Source organism: Metarhizium acridum, assembly GCF_019434415.1.
Source record: "Metarhizium acridum strain ARSEF 324 chromosome Unknown scaffold_1, whole genome shotgun sequence".
In the NCBI taxonomy this organism is placed as follows: domain Eukaryota; kingdom Fungi; phylum Ascomycota; class Sordariomycetes; order Hypocreales; family Clavicipitaceae; genus Metarhizium; species Metarhizium acridum.
In genome coordinates, this window is record NW_027094015.1 from 6,772,785 (window position 1) to 6,792,564 (window position 19,780).

General features: G+C 50.0%; 7 protein-coding genes across 8 annotated transcripts; 3 read left to right on the top strand and 4 right to left on the bottom strand.

Moving 5' to 3' along the window:
• Positions 1–523: 523 nt before the first annotated feature.
• On the bottom strand, positions 524–3,566 carry J3458_002103 (uncharacterized protein). Its single transcript, XM_066117118.1, has 6 exons — positions 2,884–3,566; positions 2,493–2,659; positions 2,312–2,344; positions 2,061–2,222; positions 1,674–1,975; positions 524–1,610 (listed from the first exon to the last, which is right to left on the bottom strand). The coding sequence occupies exons 2-6, from the start codon at positions 2,542–2,544 to the stop codon at positions 1,155–1,157; spliced, it is 1,005 nt and encodes a 334-aa protein (XP_065979007.1). The 5' UTR covers positions 2,545–2,659; positions 2,884–3,566; the 3' UTR covers positions 524–1,154.
• Positions 3,191–3,562, top strand: J3458_022436 (uncharacterized protein). Its single transcript, XM_066123019.1, has one exon. It carries the CDS (start codon positions 3,234–3,236, stop codon positions 3,543–3,545), a length of 312 nt encoding a protein of 103 aa, XP_065979008.1. The 5' UTR covers positions 3,191–3,233; the 3' UTR covers positions 3,546–3,562.
• A 675-nt stretch (positions 3,567–4,241) lies between the features above and the next one.
• Positions 4,242–8,383, bottom strand: J3458_002104 (uncharacterized protein). Of its 2 annotated transcripts, XM_066117119.1 has the most exons (3): positions 7,298–8,383; positions 6,634–7,241; positions 4,242–6,572 (listed from the first exon to the last, which is right to left on the bottom strand). In XM_066117119.1, exons 1-3 carry the CDS (start codon positions 7,946–7,948, stop codon positions 4,640–4,642), a joined length of 3,192 nt encoding a protein of 1,063 aa, XP_065979009.1. In that variant the 5' UTR covers positions 7,949–8,383; the 3' UTR covers positions 4,242–4,639. The 2 variants fall into 2 exon arrangements, with proteins under 2 accessions (XP_065979009.1, XP_065979010.1); XM_066117120.1 differs by having other exon boundaries at positions 6,634–8,383.
• Positions 8,384–11,629: 3,246 nt separating this feature from the next.
• J3458_002105 (uncharacterized protein) lies at positions 11,630–14,854 on the top strand (the record flags this gene model as incomplete). Its single annotated transcript, XM_066117121.1, has 5 exons — positions 11,630–11,951; positions 12,101–13,394; positions 13,450–13,521; positions 13,585–13,653; positions 13,708–14,854. The coding sequence occupies 5 exons, from the start codon at positions 11,630–11,632 to the stop codon at positions 14,852–14,854; spliced, it is 2,904 nt and encodes a 967-aa protein (XP_065979011.1).
• Positions 14,855–14,875: 21 nt separating this feature from the next.
• J3458_002106 (uncharacterized protein) lies at positions 14,876–15,472 on the top strand (the record flags this gene model as incomplete). Its single annotated transcript, XM_066117122.1, has 1 exon — positions 14,876–15,472. The coding sequence occupies one exon, from the start codon at positions 14,876–14,878 to the stop codon at positions 15,470–15,472; it is 597 nt and encodes a 198-aa protein (XP_065979012.1).
• J3458_002107 (uncharacterized protein) lies at positions 15,452–16,540 on the bottom strand (the record flags this gene model as incomplete). Its single annotated transcript, XM_066117123.1, has 2 exons — positions 15,452–16,133; positions 16,190–16,540. 2 exons carry the CDS (start codon positions 16,538–16,540, stop codon positions 15,804–15,806), a joined length of 681 nt encoding a protein of 226 aa, XP_065979013.1. The 3' UTR covers positions 15,452–15,803.
• A 230-nt stretch (positions 16,541–16,770) lies between these two features.
• J3458_002108 (uncharacterized protein) lies at positions 16,771–18,175 on the bottom strand. The gene has a single exon (XM_066117124.1). It carries the CDS (start codon positions 17,683–17,685, stop codon positions 16,861–16,863), a length of 825 nt encoding a protein of 274 aa, XP_065979014.1. The 5' UTR covers positions 17,686–18,175; the 3' UTR covers positions 16,771–16,860.
• Between the last annotated feature and the right edge of the window lie 1,605 nt (positions 18,176–19,780).

The following is a 19,780-nucleotide window of genomic DNA, read 5'->3' on the forward strand; positions in this document are numbered from 1 at the left end:
CGTGCCCGGCATGCGTGCCGTCGTATTGTAATCTTGTCGGAACCATAGGCCGTGTGTTGTGACACTCCATGTCAAGTCAGGCAGGCACCGCCTCTGTCACCTTTTTTTACATCTTACCCTCCGTCAAGCACTCTTCTCATTATGCGCATGACTTGCGCGACGTCGCCGAGCGTATCTTGTTGCTTTCTTTCAAACGGCGTGGAATAGTTCAGGCCTGACCCAAGTTTCTTTCAGAGTACATGAGTTGCAAGTGGACTTGGACCTTGATAATAACCCAGCTACCCAATTGCTATAGACGCTAATAAACGAAAGGGCAGAATGGGGGAAGGGGGCGTCAGGAATTTTGGGGGCCAGAGCTCTCTAGAGGGTGTGGTCATATTTTAAAGAGAATAAACCATGATTCATTTTATATGCTTAGTCTTCTATGGCAGTCAAAAGTTGCATGAAGATGGATCTGCAATCTGCTACTTATTAGAGCTGAAAAATTCAAGTGTTGGAAGCTTGATTAGTTGGCCAATGTTTTCTCGTTTCACCTGCAAAAGGACAGAAAGCATCAAATCCCTGAAACAAAACACGTTCAATCTGTATTTGTACAATCTTGGTAGTGAATGATCAAGAACGTCCAGCACGGACAAGGAGCCCCCAAAACAAATAAATATGTATTCACACAACACTCAACACATTTTCGACCATTGGACTCCAGCGCCGTTGTAAACAGTCCTTGTCCTTGATCAAAGGGGAGAATAGAAAAGGAAGCAAATCGTAACCACATCCATTAAAATGGTGAACTACGTGGGTTGTATAATACCCATCTCCGTACAGAACTTGTCCTACATTCTCCATCGCAGTCGCAATGGTCTCTCTTCTGTTTCACAGATGAGAAATCTCTCCAACGCCACTGCATTCTCACTACGCTCCTTTCATTTTCCTCAATTTCGGCAGTCGAATCGTTCTCGAGAATTTCTCGAGGCAAAATAACGAATGTTCCAAGTAAACCCAATGCAGCCCGAATAGTTCCAAATTTGTCCGGCCCGTTGATGGAGCAAAAGACATGCGCCTCGTTTGAAAAGCAGATCAAAAGCCTTACCGCCTAGTCCAGCTATGCCTTCTTCCTTTTATCTCGTGTACACGTGGAATTTGTCATGGTGAGCCACCTAGGAAGCAACCAAAGGCTCTGTCTCGGGGATGACGGGTTCCTCGGGAACCTCGCCCTCAGGCTCGGCCGTCTTCGTGGACTTGGGTTCCTCGGTGGGGGGAGTAGGGAATTCGGGTTTCTTAGCAGGAGCAACGGGGATGGACTGCTTAGGGGGGCCGGAAGGAGCGGGAGCGCCACGGCCACGGAGCATCTCGTGCACCTTGCCGGTGTAGTCTCCGGCGTACTGCTTTCCCATGGTGGCGAGTTGATCGGCCTGCTTCTGGGCAACGCTTCGGACCTGGGCAGTCTGGGCGCTAATGGCATCGGAGGCGTTCTTAAGGTGCTGGTCGATCAACTCCTGATTGGATGTGTAGACGAGGGGAACGAAGAAGGCAACGGTTGTGGCAATGATGGCGAGCCCCCAGTAGGGAACAAGCTTGACGAGATGGTAGGAAATGAAGGCCGCGATGCCTGCCTATGGTTGACACTGTTAGCACCTCTAAAAGGCCAATAGTTTCGAGACGAAGCCACGACTCACAGCAGCAGAAGCACCGACGTTCTCAACGAAGAGAATTCTCTGAGCCTCAATAACGAAGAAGTTGATGAGTTCATGAACATCGCCAATCATGTTATCGACAGTAGCCCGTGAGACGGTCCAATAATGGCGGGGTCGCATCTGGGTAGCCAGGCCATGGCTGAGGACGACCTTACCAATAACCTCAGCGGCGACTGTGATGGCAAGAGCCATGAAAGACAGCTTAAGACCCCAGCGGATCACATCGAGGTACCTAAGGGCGAAGATGAAGGAGACAATCGAAGCGTATGCAATAGCGGAGGCACCTGATGCAGAAAGTTAGGCAATTGTCACAGCCAGTGATAGTGGTGTCCATCAAGGGGGAGGTTGGAGGACAAGACCAAGACTTACGAGGGTTCTTCCAGGACAGAAGCTCCGAGAAGAGGGAGTGATAGTGTGTAAGAGGCTGGCCGGTGGCAGCAGGCGTGGTGGGAGTCTTGCGAGAGGCGGCAAGGTTGGAAAACTCAGCCTGAGTCTTTGCACTCTGGTCTTTGACATTCTGAGTAACGGGACCTGGATACGGAGAGACGGACGGGTTAGCGCGCGTACGCATAAGATGGCATGCGGAAGCTATTTCTTTATTTTCAGTATGAAGATCTCACCATTTGTCACAGAGTCGTAAGCAGCAGCGGCACCTAGGGAAATTGAGTTAGGTCTTGCGTCGCGTTCTGCGGGATAGTAGCATGACGATATCGTCACATGTGGAAGTTACTTCAGCTTCTGGTCAGCGGGCCTTGCTGCAAATGTGGACAATCAAAGGGTGACCGAATAGACATACCGTACTGTTCTTGGTGGTGTCCAAAATGGTACCACCGTTGGGCGCGGTATCAGCCATTGTGAATATGGAAGTTGAATGCGACTTGAGCAGGTATTCCGATGTTGTGGTATGTTTTTTTTTCCTTCGGAGGTGCGCAGGGGTTCGGGTTGCAAGATTGGAATATTTTCTGTTTCTAGGGGGCGGTGGGCCAAGAGGGCCAAAGTGTAAGCAAAGGAAAGCTCTAGAGCTCCGTATCAGCAAAGCTAGTGTGAGCTGGCCCAGGCTGCCAGGGGTCGAGGGTCGGTAGGTGGAGAGAGATGGAGAGCGCAGCGTCACGCAGGGGGAACTTTTCTGGAGGGGAAAAAACAAACAGGGTGTCTCGGGAGGTTCGGGGTGATAAATATGGTGAATTCGTACCTTAGGAAGAGTGTCGAAGCTTGCAGTTCGAAAGCAGACGAGAGGTTTGATCTGCGCCGAGTTTTGAGGGGTAGAGGAGGAGGGAAGGAGGAGAAGACAGGCGGAAGAGAAGGACAGAGTTGGGAAATAACTACCAAGGTACGGAGTAGGCAGTAGATGACTGCAGACGGAAGCACGGGATAAGATAGCACGGGTAGGTGCCAGGCTCAAGCAGCGCAAGACCAGCACCAGCACCAGCGGACAACTGGTGCATACAGGCGGAAAACAGGAAGTTACTCGGTACCTTGACATCAACGCCTTCCTCCAGAGTGTGAAGTCCATGCCATGCCCGTCCAGACACTGACTGGTGCATGTGCGACGCCTTCGTGGCCCGTCTATCTAGTGGTGGCGGTCGTGGCCCCCCCCATCAGTCCAACGCAGGTTCGCGGCCCCGTACACTCGGTATTTCGAGCACACTTTCTTCCATTCGTCCCTTCATTACGGAAATGACGCTCGACGTGGAGGGCCAAACACTGGAGGGCCAAAAAAGCATGTGCCAAACGCCAGCGCAAGCAGCCTCCCCCCCTGCCAGGGAGCGAGACAACAGCTGTGGAGCCTGGAGCTTGCTAACCAGTGACGACGCCAGCTCCAATGCCATGACCAGTTCAACACATGCTCGCTGAAGCTAGCGTGGTCCGTTGGTCATTTAGTCTGTTAACACCAACGCAAAATCACAACAGATATGCTTAGATTGACTTGACACAAGTGACGACCGGCGGGGCACTTCACAACATCCTTTGACTCCTCGCGCCAAATGTGTCATCGGCACGCCGGCGTCATACGATGACGATGCCCACTGGTCTTTCGGGGAATATGGTGTTGGATAGTCTGCATAGACTGTTCACTGTGCGCTAGACACCCGAGGCTAGCTTGGCTGCTCACGCGACATCTCGACAGCCTGACGTTATCGTCCCGCCTAGTTCGAAAGCCAAAACTTGTGGAGGGGAAGCTCCGTTATCGTTATCGGAGCTCCCAGGTTAATGTGCAGCACCAAGGATTGACGACTCCGCAAAAGCGGCCTGTAGACGTAAAACTTGAATACCTGCTAGGTAACTACCTAGGTAGGTCCCTTACCAGCTTGAGGTGCTCGAACAGCTAATGATGCGACTTTGCCCCGACTCCCTGCAGTAAACAAGGCACGATGACGTTGACCACTTCTGTCCATCATCCACTGTGACTGACTGCATACCCTCCGCCTTTGACGTCTTGCCTGTCTCCTGCTTGGCATCGGACCCTCCCGTCAAGTCCGGTTTGACCCCGTTTGTGGATCCGTCGATTGGTTCTGAGAATCTGCGCCATCGTCATCCACCACCCACCGGGCACCCTAATGTAACATAGATAATAAATAATATGGGATTCAGGACTTCTGCTCACAGCCGTGGTCCAGATGTCTAAATCCCCATCACACCCATGACACACATGTTTAAGTCTATTGACATATTCTACCAGCAACTCCGCATTTTCTATCATCCGGGGGTATAACACCTTCAACAGTCCTACCTAGCGATACATTTCCCTCGCCTCCTTCAACGCATATACTGTGGCAAGCCCGCTCTCTCAGTTATTATGTACATAAAAATATGCGGCGTCATAAAAACACGTTGCTCTCTCCCTGCCATATGCATCCATCCCCGAAAAAAAATGACACTTCTTTTTGGGAACTGCCAGTAACAGCCACCCATACCATCGCTTTGCTATGTACACCATCGTCTTGGTGTCATCTCCTCCATCCCCAGAATCCTCCTGTATTGGGGGATGTACCAGCAGTGGCTGCTGTTGGTTTAAGGGTATTTTCGGCAGGCGGCGTCGTTGCTTGTCCGGTAAGTCGACTGAAAACCCCAAGAGAGGCCGACCCAGGTGAAGCACCATGAGAATCTGATGGTACAACGTGTGCTTTTCGGAGAGCCTCCAGCTTTTGCTTAGCCTCTTCAGCCTCTTGCTTCGCTGTCGCCTCAGCTGTTTTGGCTTGGACGAGCTCGAGAAGTAATGCCTCGTGTTCATTTGGCGGTGTCGCGACTCCTGAACCCGCAGCAAGTACAGACTCGGGATTTTGGGGCAGAGACGAGATTCTTTTACCATAACCAGGGGTCTGCGGCGTTGATTTGCTTCGGCCAAGCTTAAATTCCCTTAAGCCGCCACTCTTGCCCTTCCCCACCCAATCCGGATCGGCATCTCGATTATTAGGCTCTGATATAGAGCTGCTGGAAATTCTGGCTCTCATACCATGAATCTGCTTCTCCAATCGCTGTTTGTCTTGATGCAACGTCCTCACATGCCCATGTCTTTCGCGTAGTTGCTCCCTCAAAGCAGAGAGTTCCTGATCCATTTCGTGTATTCGGCGACTAAGCTCTTGAGAGTGCGACACAACACTGGCAAGTTGGCCCTTGGTGTTGAGCAGCTCTTCACGAAGCTGGGACTTGGATTGAAGCATTGACGATCGATGCTTTCCGTTTCCGTCATCGATCGCGAAGCGACTCTCGACCCTGTCCAAAAGCTCGGATAAGTCTCCCGTGGACGGCGCATCTTCGCTGTAATCGTCCTCGGCTGTGGATTTTGGCTCCAGCACCGGGTCTTCTATTGTGGGTGTCGCATCATCATCTTCCATTCCGGTGATGGGAGGCTCTCCTTCCTCAGTCCTCGATGGTGGTATTATCTCTTCTTGGCCCTTCGCTACATCATGATCAACTACCCTTCTACGCAAGCCATCTAGCAGTGACCGAACAGTCTTTCTGTCCTCCTCTCGCTCTTCCCGTTCGGATTGCAGCTGATTAGAGAGAAGCGCGTGATTCCTCTGCAATTCGCTTAGGGCCGTCAACAAATCTTCGATTTGACTGTGTAGATATCTCTCCTCCGTAGTTTTGGTATTGGCCAGAGTTTTCGGGCCAACTGGGGTCGATTCTCGGCTTGATGGCTCGTCTTCACCATTTGCAGAGTCTCGGGAGATTGTAGATGCATCCGTGGAAGCGGTGCTCACAACGCTTACAGAGCTTGCTTCCATGGAGTTGAGCGTCGAAGCTATGCTTTGCTTGGACGTACTGCGGCGGAGCATACTCAGTGGTCGAGCAGGGCCGGTTGTCGAAGCTGGGGCTAAGCTACCATTCTTGCTTGACGCGGCCCAGATGCGACCAAGGAAACGGCTGGCAGCAGTCGTAATGTCGGACATTCGTGCAGCATTGGCTGTTGCAACTAGGGACTCCCTGTATGCTTGCGCTAGCTGTGACAACCTCTCTCTGGTGACGACGCCGCCTAAGCTGGCAAAATCCTGTACAAACTCATCTGCGTTGTAGTGGTAGCAGTCCCACAATCCTCGAGATAGAAGAAGCTGCATTACATCTTCCAGCTCTGTACACGCCAGAAGGCGCGTTTCATTCTTTCTCATGAGCGATAGTGCAACACGCATCAAAGTCTCAGAGGCCCCCTCAGCAAAGATGACATCGTAGATTCGGAATAGCATCGGCAAAGGGCATGTCACGGCAAAGAAGCTGAGAAACCATTGCGAAACATATGCTGTCTCCACCTGGAGTTCGTCAAGATGATCAGCCAACGCAGGCAGATTCAGTCGAAGAAGTTCGCGAAACTGGTATATGCGAACGTGTAATCCAGACAAGTCAGGCAGGAAACATTCTCGTAGATCGTACTTCTCCATGAGACTAGGGAATGTGAATTAGTACCATCTGGATTCGGGTACCAGAATGCTCACACATGACTTACCGAACTAGTACGCAAAACGCCTGTTTGTCGGGCATATGCATTAACAGAGGCCCAACAAGAAATGCCAGCCCCTGGCAGTAGCCTATCTTTGTATCGTACAGGCTGAAGGATTTCAGCACTCTGCCCAACATACGTTGCCCATCGCCATCGGGGTCACGGAACATGTCAACTCCAGGGAAGCTTCGACCGAGGTCTTTGCCGATGAGGAGCTCATATGGGCTAGTTTCGCCACAGAAACGTTCGTATTGTTCCTCGAGAACTGAGTCACGAGCACCTGACATGCTCTGCCATACGACGCCTCTCAATGGAGGCGGGATACCCTTGCGAATCTTGTTAGACAAAAGAGTTGGCAGACGAGCTGCCGTTTGCTGATAATCCTTGACAAGAGCCGCATAGAATTCCAAATCGGTCATTGGGGGAGGGGGTAACATCGAATATCGTAGGGCAGCTGGTGTTGGGCCGCTGACCATCTTTCTCAGTTGGGCCATGGACGGCGGCCTGGGTTTGGTTGACGAAAGCTTTTCCACAGTCTGAACTTTAACACTCTTCGGGTTAGTAGCCAGCTTTGCATTTTCCTGTTCCAGACGTGCCAGGAGAAGAGCAGTGGACTGATCCGTGGTTAGCACGGATAAGCATGATAGTCTGGAGTGTTGCTGGAGCATACATTGTCCGTTTCCTCATCCTTCATTTGTTCGTCCTCGGTTTTTTCAAGTTGCTCCCAATTCACTTCTTCGTTATCCTCGGATGAATCAGTTTCATTACCATCAACACCATACAGGCCGAGCTCGTCTTGGAGAGTACGGTTAGCGTCGGTTGGTGATTGTATAGGTGCTGAGACTCGAGGTTTTCTCATAAGACTGTCACGAGTTTCGGTATATTTCTCCTTTTCGAGACCGTCGTTGTTGGCATCTGTTGAGGTCTCTCCTGCAATGGGCGAGGTGGGTGTTATGGGTTCGGCGTTGGGTGTGACGGCCATGGTATCGAGACTCAGAGGTGGCGGCTCAGAGAGCCTCACAGTGACCATTGAGTCGTGCGCCATCTTGGGAGTCTCGGCTTCTGTTTCTTCGGTCTCGCCTGCTTCATCTGCGTCGTCAGACTTTGCAGTTTGCTTGGGCTCCTCGGTCCCCGTCTTGATGCGCCGCCACCATTCTATTTCGTCTGACTCATCTGCTTTCCCCTTCAAGTCGGCGGTTGTTGAGGTTCGTTCATCGACGTTTGAGGGAGAAGAGGGATGCCCTAGTTTCGGCTCCTCCGCACCCATTGCCTGTGTCTCGGCCGTTGAGCCTGTGGGTTCCTCGGGTTCGGAATGCACCATGATGCTCGATGTGGACAGGTGCAATCCAATGTTGTGGTGACAGGGGATGCACCACGAATTCGTATCTGTTGGCAGCCCACTTTCCTCCACTGTGCCGGCGTCAGATATCGGTGGTATTAGACGATTCGTGACCCAGAATGGGCGCAGATAGAATCCTTGAGGAGACTTGGACGGAGTTTTGCTGTTTCATCGAGGGGTTTGGATATGGCTGAGACAGCAGCCAGCGCTTAAGCTGTGCAATGGCCGTACAACGCCGATGCTTGACAAGACGCACACGGACACGTCCGGAAAATTCAAAAAAGACGCGTGTAGGGTCGAACAAGAACAGTTATTATTCACAAGAGAGAACGGGAAGAAAAAAAGTGCCAATAAAAAGAAAACGAGTGACGGGGTAAGGAACGGCAGGTTCGGGTCTATGGCCTGACAGGGGACTTCAATGTGGCGGTGGAGAAATTAAGGTCACTGGTGCAAGCTGGGGAGGTGAGCAGAGCACTGAAGTGAGTAGGGTACTCGGGAGGCGCTGAGCACAGTTGACGTCTCAAGTGCTGGGTGCGGTTAACCGCGACATGCGACATGAGCATCGTTCAAGTCACAATGGGGACCAAGACGGTTCATTCCTACAGGCACAAAGGCTCAAGGAACTTGAGACTTTGCAAGACTTGGTCGTCGTTACTGGGGGCAGACCCAGACACGGACGGTGACAATGTATTTTCAAGGACTCAAAGCCCAGCACTAAGAACACTGCAGAAATATTATCATCAATGAGGCCTGGTCCAGCACACTCCGTTCTGTAGTGTTGCCGCAATTGATCTGAAGAAGGCTTGGCGATACAGCGGAGCAGTTACAGACGTGATGCAGCAAGAACTGTGCTTGTTTGGCCCCTGAGACGAAGTCTGGTACTAAGGGTCTGTTATTTCGTTGCTGGACAGGGCACGACCAACACTAACCACAATAAGCGAAATTTGAAGCATGCTTGACCCCTGACTTCCTCCCTGATGGTCAGTTACTCAAAACAACTGCTTGTTCAATGTTATCATTGAGACGTTTATACTCATCTATTGCAGGAGGGAAGGGCGATTCCGCCGGATCTGTTCAGCAGCGACTTTATCGCAGTAAACTAGCGTCACGTCAATTTCTTGAATATAGGTCTACCCAATTCCACTTGCGTCATGAGGACAAGTGCAACATTATCAGAAGTATGCACTTATTATTAAGTGCTCAACGTGGCGGTTGTCGCCAGGGCCGTAAACGCATCGCGCCGTCTCCGCGGTTTTGAAACCTTGCTTTTACTAACGCGGCACGGGTCTATTAGTTAGTTGCAGCCGCATAAGAGAGGATCCTGGTCACCTCTCTCCTCGCATTAGTATAAACAACATGGATGCGTTCGTGGGCCGTCCTATATAATCAGATACGCATACCAAGGTAATCGGTAGTCCTAATAGTCAATATTGTCCTCTTTTTCAAAGGGCGATGGTCGTGTTGCCCTTGTCCCAAGACAATATAGTTATTGACTTCCAGGCGACAGTTGCAGGAAACGGTGGACCCGTGCCACCTCCTGTGGCGTGAGCTTCCTTGTTCTTTCCCAGAATAGCTCCAGCCACATTTCGTCCGCGGCCAAACTACTACCAGGGTACTCCGTACTTTGTACTCGAGAAATAGGACAAACGTAGCCTTCGGCATTGTTCCCTGCACCATAACGACATGCAAATCCCATTTGCGTTCATTATCGTGCTACTACTAATGAACCGATTTGAGTACTCGGTTGATTCACCATCAAAGCGATGTTGCTTTGTTCGTATTTCTTTTGTGGGCACTGTCCTCCCTGTTTGGCGAGCCCAAATATTATGCTCCGATTGCTCTTCCAGACAGACCACGACTTGGTGTATTGATTGAATTTGCAAAAGCGATAAAATGATATGTCACAACTATTCAACTCAACTCATGTAGTATCAGATTTTTCACGGCCAACGGCGCAAGTCTGTCTCTACACAGTGATACTTTGCCTTTACAGTGCCTTAATGCAACCACCCGGCAGGGATCTTCCAATCGCTTGATGCAACAGCGGCAGCTCGAGTCGTAACCCATAATAAGTAGTATGTCATGCAAAAATGCAAAATGCAAGATGCAAGATGCGTCAATCGCCGCCGTGCTTCGTCTCAAGCGGGGATTGGCTGACACGCGAACTGGACGGGCAACAGCGTCTTTTGGTTCAGTGAGTCAACATTTGAACATAGTTCGTCCTGGGACAATGAGAGAGCATGCAACGTGATTTCCTCCTTAGACTGGAAACTTATCCGCTGCTCTTTGAAGTTTTGTATGCTGCTGGCTTCTAGAAGGCAATCGCAACAACATGGCCGCATCGAGCCTCTATCCCGCTTCTTCAGAAATGATTGTTTTGGAGGAACTACTACTCCGTATTACCAGACATCGCCGACCCGATGCCGCGACCCGCAAGGCTAGCAAGCCCGTGTCGGTCTGAAGTCTGGTCGCAGAACCACGGGGCGAGCGGCCGAAGCGCGTTCAAGGAAACATTGAAGGGCTGCCTCGCAATGTAAGTTAGCCCAATGAATTTTGAAGACGGGGCATGTGGCAGTCCACCACATGCACTATGCAAGTCTTGACGGCTGATGGGGGTGTCATGCGTTCAATCTTGATGGTCGTGCATGGCTAGCTTGGAATGCAAGCTTGGCCTGCAGCCACTTAGGTTGGTTGATCGATTGGATATCCAAACTGGCGGTGATTCAACTCTGGGAGCGTGATATACTGTCCATGGTCGAAAGACGGGTGGCCTGTCGGGGTTGTTGCACGAGCAATTGACCCAATACCACCGGCTGACAAATTTCCCTCTGCTGGCAAAAACTGACTGCTTCGACCAAATAATCAATTGATAACATCGGAAGTCTGGCGAGGCCCTGGTCGCCCTGTAATTTGGGATCCCGCGAGGCTGGTCCACTCGCTCACAGGTCGAGTGGGATTGCATGAACTTAGTGCAATACGCTACTCCGTGCTAGTACTTCATGTCCGTACTCCCTACTCCCTACTTACTCCATACACGCGCGGTGCATGTCGCGTCTCCTGGCCATAATATTTGTTGCATTACGCCCTGCTATGCGTGTAAATACTTGGCGTAGCATGGCCAGTTCGCCAAGATGCACCACTGGGCCCAGATTCTCATCGGGATACAGCTGGCTGACGTAGTCGCCACTGGTGGCTGTGTCATCAGAAGCATGCACCACACAAAACTCAAGTATTCGCACAATGGGCTGTGAATGAAGTAAAATCCCTGAATAATGGGCACTAGATGCCATGTCCCCTCAAGTGCTGGCTGGTGCTTGGGCGCTGTGGTTCTCTTTCCCCAGCTGACATCTGGACCCAGTTGGCGGCCACCATCAATTGACTGGATCCCGGTCAACTGGTCTCTAGAGCTGCGCGCCGGTGGCCAGCCTAGTTTTTCCAACGTTGCTAGCGGCACTCAAGTGCTGGCTACAACCTTGAACGCCCATCGTGGTTTCGATGTCGACGACTCCAGGCGTCGTCAATGTTTCCCTTCATATTCGCCTTTTCTCGTCCACACTCTCGGGCGAGCGACACCATCGTGCCATCGCTCCTCATGGAAAGCATATCCTACTAGGCGCTACGCTGGATGCTCTGACTTCCAAAGGCGACGCCGGCTACTAGACCATGTTCTCGTCACTCCTGCGCCGCCCCAAGCGCGGGTCTCGTCGTCTTGATATCCGTGACTTTTCCGTCTCTCCCTCGTCCGGGCCCCCTCGACAACATCAGTTTACTGGTCGAGCCCACGCTACTGCGGATTTCACCGAAGCCGATGACGATGATGAGGATACAAACGAGGAAGACCTGGTCCGGTTTGACGAAGAGGTCGACGGTGTACAAGACGAAGTAGAAGAAGATGAAGATGAGGACGATGCCGACCATGGGGCAGACGAAGACGATCGCCATCGGGCATTGCCTGTCCTTCCTCTGTTCTCGGCAACACACCTTGGTAATTATTCTTATTTCCTTTCTATCTCTTCTGCCATCTTGACTGATATTCGCTGAAATCAAACATTGTAATTTTTTTTTGGGACAATACCCCCCCCAAAGCCCCTTTTTGTTTGACGTTTGAACAAAGTTGACATACCCTTCTTCCAGATACCCTGCCGATATACAGTATTACCCACTCTATTCGTATAATTGTGAGCGCTCGTACCGAGACAACGCTATCATGGGACCAGCTTCGATCCCCTCAGGTCTCCCAGTTCCTCGTAAAACCCATGCAGCAGCAGATTAGAACACAGCATTTCTCGAGGGCTACTATATACGCCTTGATGGCAAATTGCTTACAATTCTCCAAGGAAGGACAAAGGTATGCTGCCAATGCTGGTATCAGCAACACCAGAGCCAAGGTGTGCGAATTGCTTGCTCTCAAGCTCTTGAAGGAATATTCTACCAGAGAACTCATTGATGCCTTGGCATATGACTTCTACCCCCTCCAAGGACTCCCAGGAGCACAGCCTCCTCTTCCAGAGGGCAGGTCATACAGCAAAAGTAAACAAGCCATGACCGCATCAAGGACTTCAACGTTGGAAGTGGCCATCCGCGCTTCTGCCAAACATTTTCTCGCACATCCGGTCGTTATTCAACAGCTGGAAGCCATTTGGAACGGAGCCATTACTTTCTATTCTTCTGCTGACAGTTTGCATCGCGAACTACCTCCCAGTCCCTTGGGAGGTATGAATGGGGAGATTGCAAAGCCGGATTCCAGGACTCCGTTACTTGGATCGCTTCCAGCAAAGCCAGGACAGTACCACGTTCCATCCGGAAGGAGAACTGTTATGCTCTATGACCCTAGACAGGCTTCCATGTTCAAGCTTTCCCGTCTTCGAGTGCCACGGTATAGGTCTTTTCTGTCTACGTTATCACTTGCTGTCTTGATTGGTCTTTTTCTTGCCGTCTTGTCACAGAGATCCGTCAAGATTACAGGGCTGGAGTTGGTCTTCTGGTTCTGGAGTGCGGGGTTTATGTTGGATGAGCTTGTCGGCTTCAACGAGCAAGGATTTGCTCTCTATATCATGAGCTTTTGGAATATTTTTGATCTCGGAATCCTTGTGCTGTTGATAGCATACTACTGCATGCGAGCGTATGGTGTATTCTTGGTTGACCCCCATCACTGGAATGCCATGGCTTATGACGTTTTAGCCGCCAATGCTATTTTACTTCTGCCCCGGATTTTCAGCATTTTGGATCATTATCAGTACTTCTCACAGCTTCTAATCGCATTCCGGCTCATGGCTGTGGACCTGGCTGCTGTGTTCGTCCTGGTTTTGATCATGTGCAGTGGATTCTTTGTCTTTTTCACGCTATCCCAGAATGCAAGCAATGGTGGTGAGGTTGCTTACAAGATATTCCAGATTCTTATGGGCTTTACTCCTGCCGCCTGGGACGTGTGAGCTAATCCCTTATAATCCCGTGAGAGGATACCAATTGCTGACGCTTGTTAGGTGGCCGACATATAATTGGTTGGCGAGAATATTAATGATGATTTTTCTCATTATTTGTCATTTCTTGGTTGTGTATGTAGCCTTTACCTCAATGCGTGCGTGTCAAGAAAGAACATATGCTGACATAAGCTGAAGAACAATTCTTATTACTGTTTTGACCAATTCTTTCATGGCGATTGCTTCCAATGCTACGGAAGAACACCAGTGAGTATTGAAGACCCTCTTCTTCATGTCTAGTCACTGCTAATCGATACTTAGATTTGTATTTGCGATCAACACCATCTCCATGGTCAAGAATGATGCACTCTTTTCCTATATTGCCCCCAGCAATATATTTGCCTGGCTGCTGATGCCACTGCGCTATTGCATGCCTTTGAAGCACTTCGTCTTTCTGAATCGAACTATTATCAAGGTCACGCATTTCCCAGTTCTGTTCATGATTTTTTTGTATGAACGATTTTGGCTTGCGCCTTCCATGTTTGAGCCTACAGATCTTGTTGAGAACCCCGGTCGGTCCCGGACTCGCGCAATCTCTTTTGGAGATGCGGCGCAGCGTACGGTCATGTTCAGTCCTAATGTACGTGTACGCGAGGAGTCCGTTGCAGGGTTTCACAAAGATCGAGCGCTTGAGGAAGTCTTTCGTCGTGTGCCGGATGCGACAACATTACGCACCCAGAGAAGAAATGAGCGACGCAAGACACAGACTGCCATCCGAAACTGGATGGAGCAACACGATGAAGAGGGTATGCCGCCTACGAACTGGCCAACGCTCGACAGCCGGGCTGTGCCAGATTGGCAAAGGAGGATGAGTGTTGGCTGGGACAAGCCTTCTTCACATCTACGACAAGTGTCCGATGTGAGATCTACAGCGAGCGACCCAGCAGATTTCATGTCCAACCCTGGTGCATCATTCCGTAACGCCAAGGGTCGTGGATCAAGGGTAGAATTGATTCTTCCCGAGTACAAGGATCACACAGACGCAGATGGTGACGATGAGCTGGTCACAAACGATGAGGATGAAGATGAAGCGACCAACGCTGGGCGCAGTCAACAGTTTGAAAAGCATGGTGTGGAAGATGGCGAGGACTATTTCACAACTTCTATGGGAGCCCGATCAGCTAAACTGGCATCCTCTCATGAATCATTCGCAAAAGCTGCATCAACAATTCGTCAGACACATTCAAGACGTGGCGCCCACGCCCGCACATTATCAACAAACACCATTCTGTACAACCCAGAGGATCAACCTAAGCCTCAACCTGCACCGCCCGTTTCACCACCCAAGGCGATCCCCTTTCGAAGACCCAACACGAGCGGGCGTACCACTGGTACAGATACTGCCGCTCATACAACCCGGCACAACTCCCCTCGAAGAGCGCCTCAGCTATCAACCTCAAAGCCATGACCGATTCTAGCGCCACGTGACATGACCGACAGCGGTGGTGTGAGCAAGTCAGCAATGCTCAGCCTTGCCCCTCGTGACAGGCTTAGGCAAGCTAGACGGCTGTCGTCAGTTGACCTGAGTCTCATGTCTGACAATATGGGTATCGAGGACAACAATGCCGGGCTAGCAGGCAGCTTCCAGACACAAATGGCAATGGCCCTGATGAAAGACAGCCGGATGCGTGCTGCTGGAGGGCTCGAGGCTGCAGACCGTGATAGGATGGGGAGGCTGGTCCTAGCACGTATGAAAACGCTGGAAGAGAGCTTTGCGGATGTCATCAAGGAAATGCGAGATTTGAAGAATAGCTCTACTGCACCGCAGTCGCAACTCAACTCGTCCGGAGATAACTTTAAAGCAGGAATTGCTAGTAGTGAGTACGAGCGACGGAAGAGGGGCAAGGGTGATGTCACACCTAGGAAAGGGTACGGCAAACGACCTGTCAGTCGACGAAGCATGAAGGAGAGCAAAGTAGGTTTGTCGATAAAGCGCGAGCCACGGGATAAGGGCAAGGGAGTGGCGACCTCATCGAGTGATAATGACGGAGATGATAGCCTTGCAAACAAAGGTAGCTCCATGTGAATAGAATAATGGCTAGGTAATAGGGGTGAGGTATGGCATTCTAGGCGCTCATGCTCAGCATTTGAAGGCGTTGGTTTGGTTCAGGTGGTCAGGTTGACGATATACACTGCATGTGGTCACTATACGGCTTAACAGATGCGGTTGGAGTTGGCGGAAATTTTAACTTATATTCGGTGGGAGAGGAGGGCAGAGCAATGTGATTCAAGGCGCTTGTCATTTGACAATTAGAAAGGCAGTGGTTATAGCAGTGACAAACTATGGTGCGGGTTGAGCTGGGACATTGCTAGCTATGCTTGGCGAATGCTTGCAAAAAGATTTTAACCTCTGCCTGCTAGATGAAGATGTTTAACAACTCAACCAACGCCAGTATCGCCATGGCTTGCCCGTAAAGCATAGGCGTGATTGGAATCTCCTTATAAAACTCCAAATCCGACCCCATGCCCGTTCCAAAAGATGTATTCTGCAACCGGCCGTCGGGACTGATGTTCTCAAGCACGCCTCGCACAGCCTTCAACGCGACATGCTGGTACTCTCCCTGAATATATCGTTTCCGCTGGCCCTTTAACAAGCCGAATGCGAGGCCAGCAGTGGCACTGGACTCGCCATATGACCCATCCTCCTCGGAAACATCTAGTAGAGTGCGCCAGAGCCCGTTTGGCGACTGGAGAGTCTTGAGAGCCTCGCATTGCGCGGCCAACGTAGCTTGCAAGTGGCTACACAGAGGCCCATCGGACTTGACCTGTCCAGATCCAACAGCTCGATAAACTCGGGGATCTCAATCGTCAACCCCCTGTTGCCCCTGGCCCAGCGGGCTCCCGCAAAATGATGTCGGTCGTCGTGTAACGTCCACCCGTGGGAAAACAGCCCCGTCTTCGCGTCGAACAGGTACTGGATGTGTAGCGGAAACTGCCCCTTGGCCCCGGCCACATAGTGCGGCCGGTCGAAGACAAGACCAATCTTGGCCAGCGGCAGGACCGTCATCATGAGCGTATCGTCCCAGAGCTGCTGGTCGTTGTGCTCCAGGTATGTCATGTGTGTGCTGCGTGCCGCCATGAGGCAGAGATGCATCGTGATTCAGAGTATGGGCTTCTCCGTCTTGGAGACGCAGCTACTGGCCATGGTGCTGGGCTTTTACATCATCATTGTGCCTCGAGACCAGCGAATGTTGCATGCGTGGGAGCATCTGATGGATAAAGAGAATCTTAATTTCCGCTACGTCTTTTAGCTTGAGTGTTTTGGGTTAACAGTGACGGTCCCCTGGGTGGTCACACTGAAATTAGACAGTGCGGTTTAAGTTGCCAGGCTTGACTATACTATACAGTTATTGATATTTCTGAAGAGAGAGAATACAGATATGTACCGGGTTTCGTGGAGTACAGAAACTGCTGCTATAAGGCATCGCCGATAAGCTTTAGCTGGTTTTGTGTATGATGTCGTTGTCTATTTTCCATCTCCGTCAAATCCATCAAGATTATCTTAAGCCTCTCTGCCTCGTCCCTAACACCTGCAGAGCTACTATTGCTGTCCATCATAACTGGCAATTGAGCGTATTGTCCGGTAAGCTGCGCCGGTAAGCCACTTTTGGTCCGCTGAGTAGTCTCAGCGTCTATTCCTTTGTCTAGCTGCATTTCAACATCGTTGGCCTCCAGCCATTGCGTATCTGGCAGCACTGGTGGCTGTTTCCAACCGTAGTCTGGGTAGAAGTCAACGGTGTTGGCGACACACGCTGAAATATGCTCGACAGCAATATATCTCATGTCATGTAGGCGGCTGGTGGAAGTGATGTAATTAGAATCAGTTGACTCTCTTGTAGAAAGGGGTTTCCATGCCATCACGTCGCTTGGGTTGATGAATTGTGTCTCAGAACTTCCTGGAACGGGCGAGTGTTGCATATTTAGCCTTGTCAGGGGTGGCGCCGTGTTGCCATATACGTTCGTGTATAGAATCGTGCTATACGGGTTGCCAATATCTGGACCATCGTTACACGAGCTGGATTCGGTGTCGTATATTGAAACGCTAGACGGCGTAGGGCTGCGGGTATCTTTGGACATCAGTGAAGTGAATCGCTGCGACACAAGATTCCCGCATATCACAAAGACCTTACCGTCGAGGCGGCTTTTGAAATTGGGAGTAGTTCCGAGAGACTTGTCTTTCAGGGCCTTTTGATTTTTATGTGGCTCTTGAAGTGATTGATTATAATGCGATAAAGACATGCAGGCGTTGTAGCGTTCGGATGTGATCTGATGTAGTTAATTATAAAACTCGGGTGGCGAGACGTGTGTGCATTGCTGCAGTCCGCAGATATACAAGTAGCTTGAAAGCTCGAAATTTAACATGCTCCCGCTGTTGCGTCCACGGCGCTCGCAAGGGGTTTAGTCGTCACGATGACGAGGCCGTTCCTTGAGACATTTCATCTCCCGGTATCGCAACTTTACGCATTGGCAAGCCGTCACGAAGGTGCCATGGTTACACAACCATTACATGTCAAGAGCGACAACGGTGGGCATGGTTGCATCACAAATATGGCCAGAGTGCGACCGGAAACCAACTTGATTTGCTGGATGTAGCATATCCCGCCAAAGTTGGCATTTCGCCCTCCCTTTGGTGGGGGGGTTCGATGAAAGAGGTATGACGTCTCAAGCGCAATAATGATGCGAATCTTCATAGGAAAATGCACTGGGGAATCAGAATCGCAGACATGGACGTTACTGTGTGTTTGAGATGACAAGTAGCTCAACCAGGCCTGCTGGCTCGATTTGAGATTTGGCTCTGAGACTCCACAGTCTGTAGCAGGATATACAGTCGGTCCCAGTAATTCCGAAAAAAAAAATCCACTTAAAAAATAAACTTATACTTTTTAAAAATTTATATTAAATAATATATAAAAGTAAAATAAATACTAGAATTATTATTAAATAATTTAATACTTAAATATTATTTATATATATTTTTAATATTTTATATTATTTTATTTAAAGTGAAAATTAAAAGTGAAAATAAGTTAAAATTTTAAGAATATTTAATTATTTTAAACTTAAATAAAATAAGAAATAAAATCTTAAAAATATTATAAAAATGATATTTATAGTTAATAAGTATTTCTTTATATATTTACAAAAGAGTTTATATATTTAATATATTATTTAATAGAATTATAAGCTTTTAAAAAGTGTAAGTTTTAGTGTAAAAGTGGGCGTTTTTCGGAATTACTGCGAACCCACTGTAACTATTTAGTATTCACGAAATACTCACCAGAATGTAATAAATACTGTTCGATAGCCTTCCGTCTTGGTTTTGCCAGAAGACCATTTGCTCTTAGTTGCATGTTGGGAATCTGTTATCATCCGTCGTGTCGGGGACTCGAGGTTGACAGCAAGTCGCTTGTCCACACGTGGGCCATACAGTCAGGCAGGGAAGGAGCCTCTCGCTAGTTTCCTCACTGGGGATGTCTTCTTTTCGCAGAAACTATCCAGACAGTGTCCTGATTTTGCAAGATGACGGCCGCAACCCCCCCCCCCCCCCCCCCCCCCCCCCCCCAAAAAAAAAAAAAAAAAGAGAGACCGAATACAAATCACGCAGAAAATCAACATGGTGTCCTGTTATTATACAAAATTCATGAGGTTAGACTCGAGATGGAGGACACCCCGATCAAGCACTACTCACGCTGCGGAACGCCCTGTTTTGCCAGCAACGTCACAGATGGGGGAAGCAACATGAGATGCAACAAGTAGGTGCCATACCACGAGTCTCCCTGGAATAGCAAACGCTTGGATGCTTTGCTAACCCAATTGACTCCGGTACTGACAATCTGCCTTGCCCAATGCTCTTGACCAGGCTGCTACCTCGTTGCTATACTGCGTCTGCCTGGTCGGACGGGAGCAAGGAAAGGGGTTGATGAAGTTGGTGCCTTGTTGGTGGATTGAGCCGGTGAAAGAGGATGCCACGCCTACAGTCCTGTGCAGTGCTGTACATTCAGAATTTGGAATTTATGAACCCCGCAAGAAGTCTGACCAAACTTCTTGCCGCGTCCGAAGCCGTGAGATTACAGCCAGCCATCTCCCACCTCAACATTGTGGCTGCCACTCACGACCATCTTTGATTTACTGTTGGGCACTTATACAGCCCTGTCGAAGTGCCTTACCCACCTTCGAGCACCAATGCCGGCCTTGGAGCTGTTGGCTGATTGCCTTGGGTCGCAATATCTAGGCAACGACCCAATGCCAGTCATTGACCCCTTCTTGGTTGGTGTGTCACCAGCGGATGGTTAGCATTTGAGCTACGCTGCTGGCCGCTGGTCTCCAACTCAAT

What these genes read in the sequence shown, in the direction of transcription:
- J3458_002103 (XM_066117118.1), bottom strand. Translation starts at nt 2,544, where the DNA reads ATGGCTGATACCGCGCCCAACGGTGGTACCATTTTGGACACCACCAAG. An exon ending in TTACGACTCTGTGACAAATG is followed by an intron (nt 2,223 to 2,311) that starts GTGAGATCTTCA and finishes CTCCGTATCCAG; the next exon opens with GTCCCGTTACTCAGAATGTC. An exon ending in TCTGTCCTGGAAGAACCCTC is followed by an intron (nt 1,976 to 2,060) that starts GTAAGTCTTGGT and finishes TTTCTGCATCAG; the next exon opens with GTGCCTCCGCTATTGCATAC.
- J3458_022436 (XM_066123019.1), top strand. Translation starts at nt 3,234, where the DNA reads ATGTGCGACGCCTTCGTGGCCCGTCTATCTAGTGGTGGCGGTCGTGGC.
- J3458_002104 (XM_066117119.1), bottom strand. Translation starts at nt 7,948, where the DNA reads ATGGTGCATTCCGAACCCGAGGAACCCACAGGCTCAACGGCCGAGACA. An exon ending in AGGATGAGGAAACGGACAAT is followed by an intron (nt 7,242 to 7,297) that starts GTATGCTCCAGC and finishes ACCACGGATCAG; the next exon opens with TCCACTGCTCTTCTCCTGGC. An exon ending in GCGTTTTGCGTACTAGTTCG is followed by an intron (nt 6,573 to 6,633) that starts GTAAGTCATGTG and finishes CACATTCCCTAG; the next exon opens with TCTCATGGAGAAGTACGATC.
- J3458_002108 (XM_066117124.1), bottom strand. Translation starts at nt 17,685, where the DNA reads ATGTCTTTATCGCATTATAATCAATCACTTCAAGAGCCACATAAAAAT.